At 31.8% G+C, this 14,273-nt stretch overlaps 2 protein-coding genes and 1 long non-coding RNA gene across 7 annotated transcripts in view; 2 read left to right on the plus strand and 1 right to left on the minus strand.

Annotated features, from left to right (window-relative positions):
• LOC109335573 (protein GIGANTEA-like) overlaps positions 1 to 10,798 on the minus strand; it is a 29,997-nt gene extending 19,199 nt beyond the window's left edge. The window contains exons 1-7 of one of the 5 annotated variants that reach the window (XM_019571712.1): positions 3,213 to 3,418; positions 2,333 to 2,462; positions 1,528 to 1,599; positions 1,333 to 1,387; positions 1,078 to 1,220; positions 623 to 897; positions 346 to 401 (exon numbers count right to left, since the gene is read on the minus strand). In XM_019571712.1, the coding sequence (XP_019427257.1) occupies positions 346 to 401; positions 623 to 897; positions 1,078 to 1,220; positions 1,333 to 1,387; positions 1,528 to 1,599; positions 2,333 to 2,422 (691 nt within the window). In that variant the 5' untranslated portion in view covers positions 2,423 to 2,462; positions 3,213 to 3,418. Of the gene's footprint in view, positions 1 to 345; positions 402 to 622; positions 898 to 1,077; positions 1,221 to 1,312; positions 1,388 to 1,527; positions 1,600 to 2,332; positions 2,495 to 3,212; positions 3,419 to 10,780 lie in introns of those variants that run through there. The other 4 variants (XM_019571711.1, XM_019571709.1, XM_019571710.1 and 1 more) reach the window with 4 other exon arrangements.
• On the plus strand, positions 2,470 to 2,827 carry LOC109335588. The gene is made up of 2 exons (XR_002106216.1): positions 2,470 to 2,639; positions 2,670 to 2,827. It is a non-coding gene; the product is annotated as an uncharacterized LOC109335588 (long non-coding RNA).
• LOC109335576 (carboxypeptidase SOL1-like) lies at positions 7,223 to 14,242 on the plus strand. The gene is made up of 15 exons (XM_019571716.1): positions 7,223 to 7,382; positions 8,009 to 8,084; positions 8,212 to 8,307; positions 8,491 to 8,521; positions 8,626 to 8,682; positions 9,130 to 9,225; positions 9,759 to 9,881; positions 10,293 to 10,397; positions 10,746 to 10,792; positions 11,007 to 11,132; positions 11,233 to 11,335; positions 12,084 to 12,146; positions 13,110 to 13,193; positions 13,441 to 13,504; positions 13,818 to 14,242. Exons 1-15 carry the CDS (start codon positions 7,310 to 7,312, stop codon positions 14,111 to 14,113), a joined length of 1,440 nt encoding a protein of 479 aa, XP_019427261.1. The 5' UTR covers positions 7,223 to 7,309; the 3' UTR covers positions 14,114 to 14,242.

Raw genomic sequence — 14,273 nt, forward strand, 5'->3', positions numbered from 1 at the left:
AAATAAGTGCGTAAAAAACAATGAAAAGTGATAATCTAAGAGCGTATGTAAAGGAGAGCTCATGAAGATGTCCATACATCAATGGGCGGCCAAGTGCACAAAGCTCCGACCCAGTGGGGTCTAGGGAGGATAGATGTATGCAAAGATTATTTATTCATTCTATTTACACTATTAAGTGTAAACATCAACTAAAGCTCATGTGAACAAAAACCTGAGTATAAAAGTAGCTGAACTAGATTTGTGTCACAAGATGCATACAGCTGATATAATTGTTCACACAACACTGTCCATAAACATCATAAAAAAGAATAGTGTTCTATGATAAGTTAGTCAAATTAAACATACCAGTTGTTGGAGGCTTAAGTTCTCCTGCAGCATATTTACCCATAACACCACTGCACCTGTTAATGTATGGCAAGATCCATCGGCATAAGCAAAAGTATACTGAGAGCCAAAATTGTAATAAGAAAATTCAACAGATATATTCGAACCATTTTATACTACAGTAAACAAAAGAGAATAAAAGAAAATCAACGAAGCTGATTACTTTATCAAGATAATAGTTTGTTATTAGTTCGTTATCAAATTGGAATAAGATTCAACACATGCTGAAAATACTGACCAGCGGAAATAGTCACTTCTAATGCCTACAGGTGCAGCGAGCAATATATCAGTAATCCATGGGGACAAGGGTCTTGTAGGTTTCTTCTCTTTCTGTGTCAAAGAATTTTGGACAGATTTCCCAGCAACAGAATCACTAGTCGTTGCATCACTGCCACTACTACTTCTTTCTGTTTCACCATTTTGTCTTTCCATTTTGTATACAGGGCGATTATAATGAGTTAAAATACGCAAAATCTCACCAACCGCCAGAGCCCATTGTTCTGAGTATTCATTCTGTAGAATTATACAAAGAAGAAATTAAAATCAGACAACTTATTTGCCAATAGTGAAACAAACTGAAAGACAGGACAAGGATCCAGAACCCATTACAGGCATTTCACAAAAGAGAAACAAATTTGCTGTCAAATTTAAATATAAACAAAGAAAATCAAATTATTGGGTGATGTATTATACCTCACTCTTTGGGTAGACTAGAGATATGAAAGAAGCAAACGGAGGACTGATCTTATCGTAGACTAGTGTACCATCAATAATACATGAAATAATTGGAAGTACAACTTCATGCCCATGCTCTGGATGATGAAGAACAAATGTCGCTGCATGTATACATAAAGAAGTTATTAAACATATAGAGAAATACATTCATTGTAATAAAATTATTCTTGAGTCAAGCATAATTTAAACTGACATGGGTTAAAGCAAAAATACCCAAAGCATCATCAAAGAGAAGAATGTCCTTTGATGGATAGCGGTTACGGATCAACTGCCAAAAGAAATGCAGCACAATGAGTGACTTTCGGTATAAACTCTTGGATCCATGTCAAAAGGTTTATAAATAAATCTAGGAAATAGGTTGAATATGTTTCTATTTACAAGGCCTATTAGTAAATATTGGTGCCTTACCTCAGCAATATCATCAGCAAATTGTTCTGAAGTAAATTGAATGAAGTACTCCACATATGCGGCTATTTGGTCCTAGGGAAAAGCAGAAATGAAAATCAAGGAAATGGTATTACAATGAGCTTCCAATATAGCAGAAGAAGTAAAAATGCTTGCATATAGTTTTAGAAACAATTAATTTCAGAGTGGCAAACTAACAATTGACGACAGCACTGCAGCTTTCTGACTACTATGATATACACTGAGTAATTTATCAATTCTTGTAACATAAAATGTGTGCTAATTTTGTTTTTAGAGGTAAATGCTGAAAAATAAACCCTACAAAACCATTATCGGTGGCCAATATGCACATACTTTGGATGTCTATGAATTTTGAAAGAAAAAAAAACTGAATCCCGTGAGTTAAGCAGGCCTAATAACTATGAGATATGACCAAAGAAGAAAATTTAGACTTATGCAGCATCAAAATGTTCCAATAGCATCAGACACTGAACTTCCTAAGGCCAGTTATATCTGTCGCACCCTTTTTATTGTCTTTTTACTTTGTTGCCATTGCCAATGTTTCACTAAACAAATCATTCCTGGAGTTATCTTTCTGTGTTTACGGGAGGTGTCAAACCAAAACTAAATTAGAACAGAACGTGAAAAAGAAACACTATTAAAGGTGGAATGCTATAATAAAAACTAATTATCATATTTATAAATACACAATTCAAACATATATTACTAATAAAATCCAAAAAAAATGTTCAACCCGCATTTAATGCCCTGGAGGAAGAGAAGAAAGAAAGAAAGATTAAAATGGTACCTTTCTTTGTTGACCATCTGGTGGAGGAGGCCAGAACAGTGATGAGAACTGAAGACGGTCGATCCACCGTTCACTGGAAGCAGCAGCCATCGGAGAAGATCAAGGTAATCGCTATTCCCTTCTTCTGACTCTGATTATCAAAAGCAATTAGCCACAGTCCAGCCAAAACATTCTACCAAACAAGAAATAAAATATCATAATAAACCAATTCCCTGTTTATCATGCATGCATAATTTTGTACCTTAGTAAGCAATCCATCACCAACAATTTACCATAAACATGACAAGTTTCACTCACCAAAAAAAAAGTTAGCTTTGGAAAGCAGGTATAAAAGAAGATAAGAACCAAAGCATCTCACACAAAATTGTAATATTTACCAATTACTACTCCAGAAACTAGGTTGCATCTCTGTCTCATATTTGCTACAACTTCAAATTTGTAGGTGATTTCTAATTTTCTTTTTGATATAGGACTCAAAATCAAAATTATATTTTTTATAAAAAAACAATGAAATCAGATCAAAAAATAAATATGAAACAGAGTAAAATCAACTTAAAAAAAAAACACATGAATATAAAACAAAAGTAACAATGAGATTGAGAGTTTGTAGGAGAATATTCCATCTTCATCATGATCAATTAGGTTAGCCAAGATTCAAAAGCTAGTTCAAATTATTTAAAATTAAAAAAAAACAAGAAATAACCCCTCAAGTATCCAACAACTCAGATTCACCACATAAAAAACAGAAAATGAAACACAGTTCAAACAATATCACAAACACAGAGAACATGGTAGATGATATATGATTTTCTTATCCTGAGTAAAAATAACACAAAAATAACAAAATGATGAGAAAATTGTAAAACACAAAAAAAGGTACCTGAGTAATTGTATATGCAGAGTTGTTAAGAAACAAGTCAGAGAGTTTGTGATCAAATTATTGAAGAGGTGTATGTGGAGAGAGAGAGAGAGAGAGAGAGAGAGAGAGAGAAACAAGGAGAAGATCTTTAAGAGATGTATGAAGCCTTATATTGATTGTGTTATTACTTACGTGGCTTTGATATTTTCTTCTCATTCATGCCCATCCATTATCATACCCTAACATACATAAATCATAAATCATCTCATTACTTAATTACTTACTTTACCAAACACATTATATCTTTTTATTTCACCTAAGAATTCATAGGCCATGTGATTAAATTAGAATGATAAATTTTCATATGTTTTTTTGTCAAATAAATTGTAATTTTAAAAAAATTAGATTAAATTTATTTTATTTCACTATAGCACACCAAATCAGGAATTGAGGCAGGCTCTTGCCCCCACAATAAATACTCTCTCATATGTCTAAAAATTAGTTATAAAAGGTATTCAAAATTTAAACTTATATGTATATATATCATTTCCAAAGTCTAATACAAAATAATAACTTTTACATCACTCATTGTGTGATACACATGTTATTATTATAAAATTTTATGTAATTTATATTTTATGAATGATGAGTAGTACTTAACAATTAGTAATTAATATATTTATAAAAAAGACATGTTAACTTTTATATTATAAATTTATGTTTGTCTTACCTTAATTAAATTTTATGGGCCCCTCTCTAAATGAAATAACATGGGTGTGAGACAACTTATAATATGAACTAGTGTTAATATACATTTACAAATGTTCATCCTCTTAAAGTTGGGCATGGGGCTAATTGGTTATGTATATGGTGGACACAAGTTGTTAATTTTGGCAAAGACTAATATGTATTTACTTTTTGGTTGACTTAAATATTATTGGGCTCTCTTGCTTTACTTTTTTTGCATCAATCATGTGATATTCATGAGTGATTGATCACCCAATAAACTTTCTTCAGCTGCTGGAGAAAGAGTTTAAAATTTGTGTCCTAATAATGTAAAGTTTTTATACTGTCATTATATCATTTATTATTGATTTGTATCATTCTTGTTTAAGAGTTAATAGTGGTTAATAAATCAATAGTGTATGAGTTATTGATAACTACCGGTGTATACATATTAAATACGTCAAAAAATACTTGCTTACTAATGTCTAGTGCAAATTTTATAACTTTGAAAAGTAATTAAAAACACTAGTTGATACTGATTGAAAGTTACCAGCACTAGCTAGTGCTACTTGACTCACTTAATGGGGATGACTATTCTTACTCTTGTTTTATCTAAAGGTGCTTTATTATGGTAATTGTATATATTGATTAAGTCAAACCCACTTAACAAAACTAGGGGAATGGTATTCTTCTTTCAATCCCCATAATTAATTAAGAGGTATATGTCCACGAGGAATTTGATTCCGTTCCTAACTCTTAAATGTAGAACGACTAATGAACCAAACTAATTTAGTATTTATTTGAAATCTGACTCATTATTTAGTTCAATGAATCTGATTCATAAACTAAATGAGTTAAAATTGAGCTTGTTAAATAAATAAGTTAAATTTAAGCTAAATATAGTTCGACTCATTAGATTTATGATCTAATTTGATATATATAATTATTTTTTATGTTTATTATTATTATACGATGACTCATTAATTATTTTGTATGTTCATTGTTATTATATACATTATATATATATATATAACTTTATGCAATATTTTTAAAAGTTAATTAATTATTTGAATTGATTACTAATTCATGTTGATCCGAAAAGTTCGTGAAGTTTAAACGAGCTTGACTCAAGCTATAAAAAAAATAACTTGTATCAATTTCGAGTCTAGTTTTGAGTTAAGTAAATCTTTATTGAACTATATTGACCTAAACTCTTATTCGACTTGTTTCGGTCCCAACTAGAATGTGAGAGGAAGATGTATTTTTGTAATTTTTCAAATTTGGATCCTCAAAATTTTGTTTTTATGATTTGTTATCATGAAGCATATACCAAAGGCTTCCCACCCAACCATCCTGCACCCTGCCCCTGCCCGTGACAGCTATGGACACGTGACATTGTAGTGGGTGAGAGCGAGCGGGCAGCATTGACGGTCAGGTATGAAATATCTAGACGCGTGCAATGACCACAATATATATATTTATGAGTATTTTGTCTACGAACCAATCAGAGCACAGCTTCAGATATACACACATTGATAGATACATAAATATATCTTTAAAATCTATTTCTCATTTCTCATCGCTCCATCATGATTCTTTCTGTGGGTCCTACATCATTCCCATGTTTATGCCCATCATACATACATGCTATCTTAACCGCATCATGTCACCCCATGCATGTCATGCCATCAATATTTAATTAATTAATATTTCTTATTGGGATTCTAACTTTTCTGCACCCATACTCTTGTTTTTTGCATCAATATGTATATATTAATGGTATAAAATTGTTTTTTATATTGTCAGCAGGTCATCATCCATTATACAATGATAAATATTGTGTTGACAGTATAAAAAACTTTACTGCATCTTCATCAAAACCCCCTCTTGGATGGTTCCACAAAAATAACAATTATCTCTTCATTTAATTCTTCTTCCTTAAATTATCATCCAATTATATATAAACTAAACATATCATTAAATAATATTGTATTTTACTATATAATAATGATAATAATGGAGTATATTAGATTAAAAATAGCATCGTGTCGAAAGTTAGGTAATTGAGTGGTTTATGTGGGCCAATGTTAACATGATGATATTGTTTATAAAGTGTTTTGGACGGCTCATAAGAACTCCATTAATAAAAATAACCATAAACTAAGGACCCGTGCCTTTCACTTTGCCTTTTTTTGTTACTTTAATTGTATTATCACTGTTCTATTTGGGTTATTTTAACTCAACTGTGTCCTTTATTGTTAAAGATATTTTATGATCTATTTTTGTTTTATTATGTATTGTATTATAAACTCGTATATGTCAAAAAATGGTATTGTTCCCCTCTTTACCTGTTACATGGGTTCAATATATGAATCACTGATGCATTTTTCTTTATTAGGGGCATTGCATTTGCATGCAATATTTGATACACATCATGTTTCTACACACGTGAAATGGTTTGAGGACTTTGGTGGATCTCCTAACTCCATCACTAGACTTTAATTTCTTTTATTACTTTGCAGCAATGTGCAATAATTATGAATTATGATAATACCTCAATTCAATTTTGTATCTCAAGTTAAACTCATTCTTAGCTTATATTAAATATTATTTTTGGCAACCACCTTATAACAATTTTAAGTTGTTATTTGGTTTGTCTATTTTTGGAGATATATATAGAGGTAATAAAAAATGAAAATGTGAGGGGGCAAACATATATATACGATTCAAGGGTTGATAATTATATCTATATTTTTTTTACTAAAACAAATAAAGTTTAGATACACATCCCAACCATGATAAAACCAATAACCTCAATAGCCTTAGAATGTGTAGAAGGTTCAAGCATATATATCAACAATCAGTTAGTGCTTATGATCTGTGATTAGTTTTACCCATAACCTGAGTGTGAGAATTAGGTAGATTTCTTCTCAAATTAACAACTACAAGGTTCAAAATTTCAAATTCATCCATCTCTTCCTAATTTATATCATAACTCTACTATATAAAATTGTTCTAATGAATTCATTTCCCCTTAATCTCTTTCCATAACTCTAGGAACATAACCTTCCTTAAAAAACCAGTCCATATCTACTATCTTACCAAAATGTGTCACTTATTTTAATTAGTTAAAAAATATATATTTAAATTAAAAATTTAGTAATAAAATATTTTTCTGACTGATCGAAATGACACAATTTTTTGGAACATAAGATTGCTCACTTACAAAACAGGGCCTTTGACTATGAAAGTGTTGAAACTTAGATCTTTACTTTGCTTGAATCTGAAATTATGTGCGTGATTGAGATTTAAGAGTATCACGTGATGGGTAACCATTACGAGAAAGTAGAACAAAGAACCTAAGACTGAATCCGACATCATCGTCCATTAACATGAACAACAACAACCTTCTCTTCTATCTTCTTCTTCTTCTTCTTGCTTCCACACTATCTTCATCTTCTTCAGGTCAATGTCTTATGCAAGTTTCCATTTTGTTTTGTTTTTCAATCTGCTTATGAGTTATGACACGGACAAAAATAGTTACTTGGAAATTTCAGCTTCTATGCTCAACCCTATCAAATACTCTTAATTATTGCACTTATCTCCATATTTTAGATTCCCATGTTTTTATTATATTTTTTGTCATAATTTCTGTTACTCTTTTTAATGCTCCAAAACTTTAACTTGCATCTCAATTTATATTATCAGTTTAACTTAAGTTTCTAAACCGGTTCCTATACTTCAAAAAAGTTTAAATAGGTTCCTACTAGCACAAGTTTGAGGGGTTTAATTACAATTTTTATAATTAATATATATTAGGTAAAAATAATTGTAAGGACATCATTTAAAGGTTTTAGACTTTAGGTGTCTATAATAATCGAGTGAAAACTGTAGAGATCAAAGTAGTAATTTAACCTTTTTTTCTCTTCGTCTTCAAATGTTTGCTTTAGAAGTTTGAAGTGGAAGATCATAACTTTGGGGTTCAGATACTGTTTGTATGGTTAACTTGATAATGTTTGTTGTTTAGTTTGGAATCTTGAATTTTGAAGTCTCTAACTGTTTTGTTTTGTTTTGTTTAATGTTGGTATTAGAAGACTTCAAGAACACTAGTTATGCGACTCGTGCAAGACATTTATTGGAGGACAATGAATCTCAGGCTCAGACAATGTAATCATAATAGATATTCTTCTGTTTAGCAATGATATAGTTATTGCTGTGCCTATGATCTGTTATGCACCATTTAAGTTCAAATAGTTTGTTTCCATTTTTATCACTTTTTAATTATCTTTTGCAGTGTTGATTTGGCACAAGGATACATGACCAATGCTGATCTTGAAAGGGCCATCAAGGAATTTGGTCAAAGGTGCAGCAACATTTCTAGGATATACAGGTGATTCCTCATAAGTTATACCCGTGCTTCTTTCTTGATTATCTATCTCAATTATGCTTCATCGAAGGACATTAATGAATGAATGAATGAACGAACTTCTTAGAAAGGTTATGCTTATTGCAATTGCTAAACTGACTTGAAGTTTGTTTTCCTCTTCGAGGAATTCTTGGGTCGGGCTATTAGTATTGGGAAGAGTGTGAATGGAGTTGCACTGGTAAATTCTTTTGCCTTAGAATTCATTCATAACTTACCTCCGGATCTAAATAATGGTTTCATTTTAAGTGAATGTTGCATTTCCCTTTTTCTGTTTCCATATAGCGGGTGATAGAGATTTCTAACAAACCAGGAGAAGAAGAGACTGAACCTGCATTTAAGGTCAGTGTTTTGCTCCCAATAACAGTGAAGCAACTTGCGACCTGTAACGGAACATATTAGAGAGACATCTGAAACTGTCAAATTTAGAATTAGGATGATGAATTGGTGGTAGAACAGACACAAAAATATAGAAATAACTTTTTCTGCTCATTTTGATCCTCCATTCCTCATTTTCCTTCCCTTTCACACCTGGACTAAATTCACTACTTCATTGAAAATAGAAAAAACTTAGCATCATATCAAAACACTACTTTATCTTATTGAAGATTTCTGTTTTTCCGTGTGTATGAATTTGTAGTTATTTTCCTACAATTTTTATGCTCCATGGTCTATTTACTCATTTATTAGTTTTTTATACTTCTGCTTTGTGTTAATCAATTCTGAGGAATATTCTGTAGTTCCATATTTAGCAATTCTTCGACCAATATAATACTGTTGCTGATACAGTATATTGGAAACGTGCATGGAGATGAACCTGTGGGCCGTGAGCTTCTTATTTTTCTCGCCAATTGGCTATGTGATAACTATTTGAAAGATCCTCTGGTATTTTACTTTCTCTTACTTACACTTAAAATATATTCTGATTTCTTTCCCCACATTTGTCACGGCGTGTGAAATATGTACCTTCTCTATTATTTTACTGATATCGTTGACAAATATTTCAATTTCATAAGGTGTTACAATATCTATTGTTGAGTTCATAAATATTAGTGTCTGGCCAAAAGAAAATTATCCTGCATCCTTGTTTTTTCCACTTTATTGAAACTTCTTTGATTGGTAAAACTACAAAAAGAAAATCATCAAAACAAGGCTTTTCAATCGTGCTCCTTGTAAATTTCATGGAAAATGCCAGAGAAAGAGATGCTTCATTCATTTCAATATGAAATTTGAGAAGGGCGAATGTTAACAAATATGTATGTTACTTGCACATTTATTTAATATAAACCTGAACTTTACTATCTCTAATACACTCACATACAGTTTCAGTACTCAAATCTTGCATTTTTAATCGCAGTCATCATTTTAATTCATTCTTTACTATTATAATGTCTGTTTGTTTTTGGTGAAAATTTCAGGCAACATTAATTGTGGAGAATGTCCACCTTCATATCCTTCCATCAATGAATCCTGATGGGTTTAGTTTAAGAAGGCGCGGTAATGCAAACAATATTGATCTGAACCGGGATTTTCCCGACCAGGTATTTTTTTTATAATAGTTTGTATAATACGTTAAAAAAATTAAAAATCAATGTTTTAAACTTCATCATTAAGATGAAATCATTCTAATATTAGAATCATTATTTGATGCTTTCACTGCTATGGCTATGGGATTTTACTATTATGGTCATAAGATTTTAATAATAGTTGATTGTAAAGATCATTGCATAAGTAACTTATGCTACCATTTATTGACATTCTTTAAATTAGGATTATGAGATTTCACTTCCACGATGTGAATGTGTATACATATTTATACAATTTTTTTGGCATTTGATTTCAATTTGAAGTTTCATTTTCTACAAGATATAATTATTTGTTATAGTTAATGATATTCTTGTTAGAGTTCATGTGGGCGCTAACCTACTATATCTGTTTCAAATGAAACACAGTTCTTCCCTGTAAATGATGATGAGGATTCCCGACAACCTGAAACAAGAGCAATAATGAATTGGTTGAGAGATATAAGATTTACAGCATCTGCCACTTTGCATGGGGTATTACTTACTTGGAATTCATGTAATAGTTCCCTTAATTTGTATGTATATAGAATTTTCTTGTGATATCTACTCTGGGCTGACCTGTTTATTTCCTGTTTTTCTTATACGTAATAGGGTAATCCCTACAGAATGTCCTCTGCTAGTGTTTGAATAACTTGTTTATTTCTTAACTGACATCCAACTTTTGTTTCTCCTTCTTTTATTATGTGTTTGAAAAGGTCAACCTATGTGAACTGACCCTGAATAGTATATCTTGTTAAATTGATTAAAGTTTTCTGCAGGTATTATTAAAAGATTTAAGCACAGAATTTGTTCATTAATTGTATCCTTTCTGTTTTGCCTCAGGGTGCACTTGTTGCAAATTATCCTTGGGATGGTACTGAAGATAAAAAGTAAGTTATTCTACTACTGTGCATTCCGCATATTTTAATTGCATTTGTTGTCTCTATTTTGCAGTCCATTCTGTGTTTTTCTATGCTATTTTACTTGGTCGCTATTTTTTTATTGCTACCAAGTGTCCATTATGTTTATGTAGAGATGTATAATGATATGCTTCTGATCAGGACTGTTATACTGAATTTACCTTTTGATATGAATAAATTACAGGACAAATTACTATGGAACTCCTGATGATGATACATTTCGATTCATGGCAAGCATATATAGTCACTCTCACTATAACATGTCTTCAAGCATGGAGTTTCCTGGTGGAATTACCAATGGAGCAGCTTGGTATGGTTATCTCACCTGAAAATAACGCCTAGAAGTTCCTTACCGGAGTCTGTGTTCTTCCAATATGTTCATAAATTATTTCAAAAGATACTCACTACAGGTATCCTATATATGGAGGAATGCAAGATTGGAACTATATACATGCTGGCTGTTTTGAATTGACCTTGGAAGTTAGTGACAATAAATGGCCTAATGCTGCTGAGGTTAGTTCTTATTGAGTCTGCAGTCTTTGAAATTACAAGTATATCCCCATGCTTTTTGGGTGTGAGATGGTTCCGTTCGGGTTATTTAGGTTTCCCTTCCCAGCTATGTGTTGCCACACAAATTCCTGACATTGCAAAGGCCCCTCAACTCCTTAACTCAAGCCTGATTACCACTTAAGATGCAACCTTTTGGTAATGATACAAGAGAGAACACAAGAAGGCATCACTTAAAGTGTACTTTATTAAAATAAAGAGGATAAGAGAATATATTTTGTGTGACCTTTTCCCATAGTTTCATCCTAAGCAACATGACTTCCCATAGTTCGATCCTAAGCAAGATGACTTTGCATTGACGGATAATGAAAGGCAAACTTTAGCATTACAACTTTCCAATCAACTTGTACTATTTTTACCTAAATCCTATGACCTATCCACTCCATCATTGAAGGCATTTCTCCTGTTTCCATGATCATGGGTGTTCTCCACATCCATTTACACAGCAAGTATGATTTGGACTAAAGTTACACATACTGTAACCAGAAGTCCTCATGCCTAACACCATCATAGCTGAGCCTAAGTTCATTAATTTTTGTTTCTTTTTAGTGCATTGTCTTATGTTTGATATTGATCAATTGAAGCATGAAATTTGATAATTGGTTTGCATAAGTGTCATTTACATATTGTCCGTTATGTTCTCCTTTTCTCTATGACTCATAGGATGACTCCTGGCTCTGTATGTTAATTGCAGCTTCCTGTTATTTGGAGATATAACAAAATGAGCATGCTTAATCTTGTTGCAAGCCTTGTGAAGGTATGCTGTTTCTGTTTATATGCTTCGACCTAAATAAATAATATGAAATCTTTATCCTGTCCTTTTACTTCACAAGATTTAAAAGGCCCTTGATTGTTTCATGCAAACTATAAAAGAGAAAGGTTGTAGGAAAGAAAAACAAGGAGGATGCAGATAGAGACTGGCTGAAGGCAAAATTAAGAATTAGGAGATAAATTTTGAATCCAAAATTATCCTCAATGGAACCAAACATCTCTCATTATCATTATAAGTTTATAACTATGACAACTACATTTATGGCTTACAGTTGAGAATCCACATGAAACACACAAGAATGACACAAAAATGAAATTACTTTCATAATGCTACTGACCTCATTCTAACAAAAAAGAAGATGCAGAGCATATTTAAGCTTTGACTGATGCACCCTTAAAAAGGAGAAACATAAGCTTCTTTGAATTCCTAGGCATGTCGTAACCAAGTAACTACTAATCTAGTATTTTATGTCCCCTTTACACTATTAAGACCCAATTTATTTATGTGACCATCTACTCAGAATATGTTTAAAGGGCATTGATCATGAGGCATAAAATAGCTTAGAGGGGATTTTGGCAAACCGACCCGTTTTATACTAATTGCTACTATGAGCACATCATCCTTTTGCAGAAATTACTGTTTCCATCTGCTTCGAACACGTCTCATTTTCCCTTTCAATTTTTTACAAACATGGAAGGAAGTTAGAAAGATTAAGTTATAAAGAAGTTGCAGAGTGCTTGAAATAAAAATGGGAAATCATATTTGATGACCATATAATTTTTTATTGTCTTTCATTCACTCTGTTATAGTTCATTGGATATAAAAAAAATGATATTTTATCATATTTCAAAGGAAAGATCAATTGGAAAGTTATCATATTTGCCTATTTTTAAGGTATTAGTTCCATTGCAATTTATTAAATAAACTTGTTTGTTTTCTAATCTGTAGACAGGAGTGCATGGTAGAATATATTCTTCAGGTGATGGAAAGCCATTGCCAGGTTTTATAACTGTCAGTGGCATAAACTACACGGTATGTTTGAAAGTACACTGCAGTTTTTTTCTGTTTTCTTTTAGAGCTTCTTGTAGGTCTATATTTTCCCCCTTCACTATGACTTTTCCTTGTTAGGAAGTATGTATCTGCACATTTTTGTGCAATCGCCGACCCCACCTAATTAGAATTAAGGCTTGGTTGTTGTCGTTGTTGGATAATGCCTGCATGTTGACTTTGAGCTTCACTTTGTTAGTTAACTTTGGATCTTTTAATTCTGGACTAACAGGTTAGAGCTGGAATCTTTTTTGCTGACTACCATCGCATACTTGCCCCAAGAGATAGATATCAAGGTATTATCTTATATACTTTTGATTGTTTTGTAATAGTATATATGATGAAGCTTTCCCTGAAGATGTTATGAAATTAAATATTTACCTTTGAATGTCTCAAGTTTGATGATATCTAGGTGGGTTCTTAAGTTTTGTGAAGCATGAATTGCAATTGATGTGCAAAAATAAACCAAATGTTTAATCAAAAGACAAATTAGTGATTTCACATTTAAGCAGAATCAATTTTCCTGAATAGGATATAAATTTCACCACCATCTAGGTGAATTTTCAATTTCTTAGATTGTGTAACCAATTTCTGAATCTAAAATTGCAGTAGTGGCAACCATGCCTGGCTACAAATCAAAGAATACATCTATTTGGTTGGATGAAGGACCAGTGACATTGGATTTTGTCCTTGATGCTGAAGTCAGTGTTAAAGGGAGTGTACTACAAAATGTATATGATTGCAACTGTAACAGTAAATGCAGACAAGAATTTGTTCAATTTCTTTGGGGAGTCCACTTGGAACTTTATTTTGGTTTCATTCTTGTCTTAGGATTTTTCTGCTTATTATTTCAGAGGAGAGTGAAGGCCAAATCTTCAAGAGCAAAAAGAATACTAGTAGTTTGAGGCTATTGATAAGTCATTTCTATTAAATGTTGCATATAAATAAGTCAAACCTTCTTTCATGTAAACAAAATGTACTGAAAACACACCAACAAATTGCTTGAATGTGAACTTCAGTTTAATTTTTTTCTAGAGCTTCAATTTGTTTTATTCCTTCTAATAT

Source organism: Lupinus angustifolius, chromosome LG20 (genome assembly GCF_001865875.1).
Source record: "Lupinus angustifolius cultivar Tanjil chromosome LG20, LupAngTanjil_v1.0, whole genome shotgun sequence".
In the NCBI taxonomy this organism is placed as follows: domain Eukaryota; kingdom Viridiplantae; phylum Streptophyta; class Magnoliopsida; order Fabales; family Fabaceae; genus Lupinus; species Lupinus angustifolius.

Bases quoted from the DNA above. Each gene is read 5' to 3' on its own strand.
- LOC109335576 (XM_019571716.1), top strand. From the start codon at position 7,310: ATGAACAACAACAACCTTCTCTTCTATCTTCTTCTTCTTCTTCTTGCT. The intron at 8,308-8,490 runs GTGATTCCTCAT...TCGGGCTATTAG, and splicing joins AACATTTCTAGGATATACAG to TATTGGGAAGAGTGTGAATG. The intron at 11,336-12,083 runs GTTAGTTCTTAT...TGTTAATTGCAG, and splicing joins AATGGCCTAATGCTGCTGAG to CTTCCTGTTATTTGGAGATA.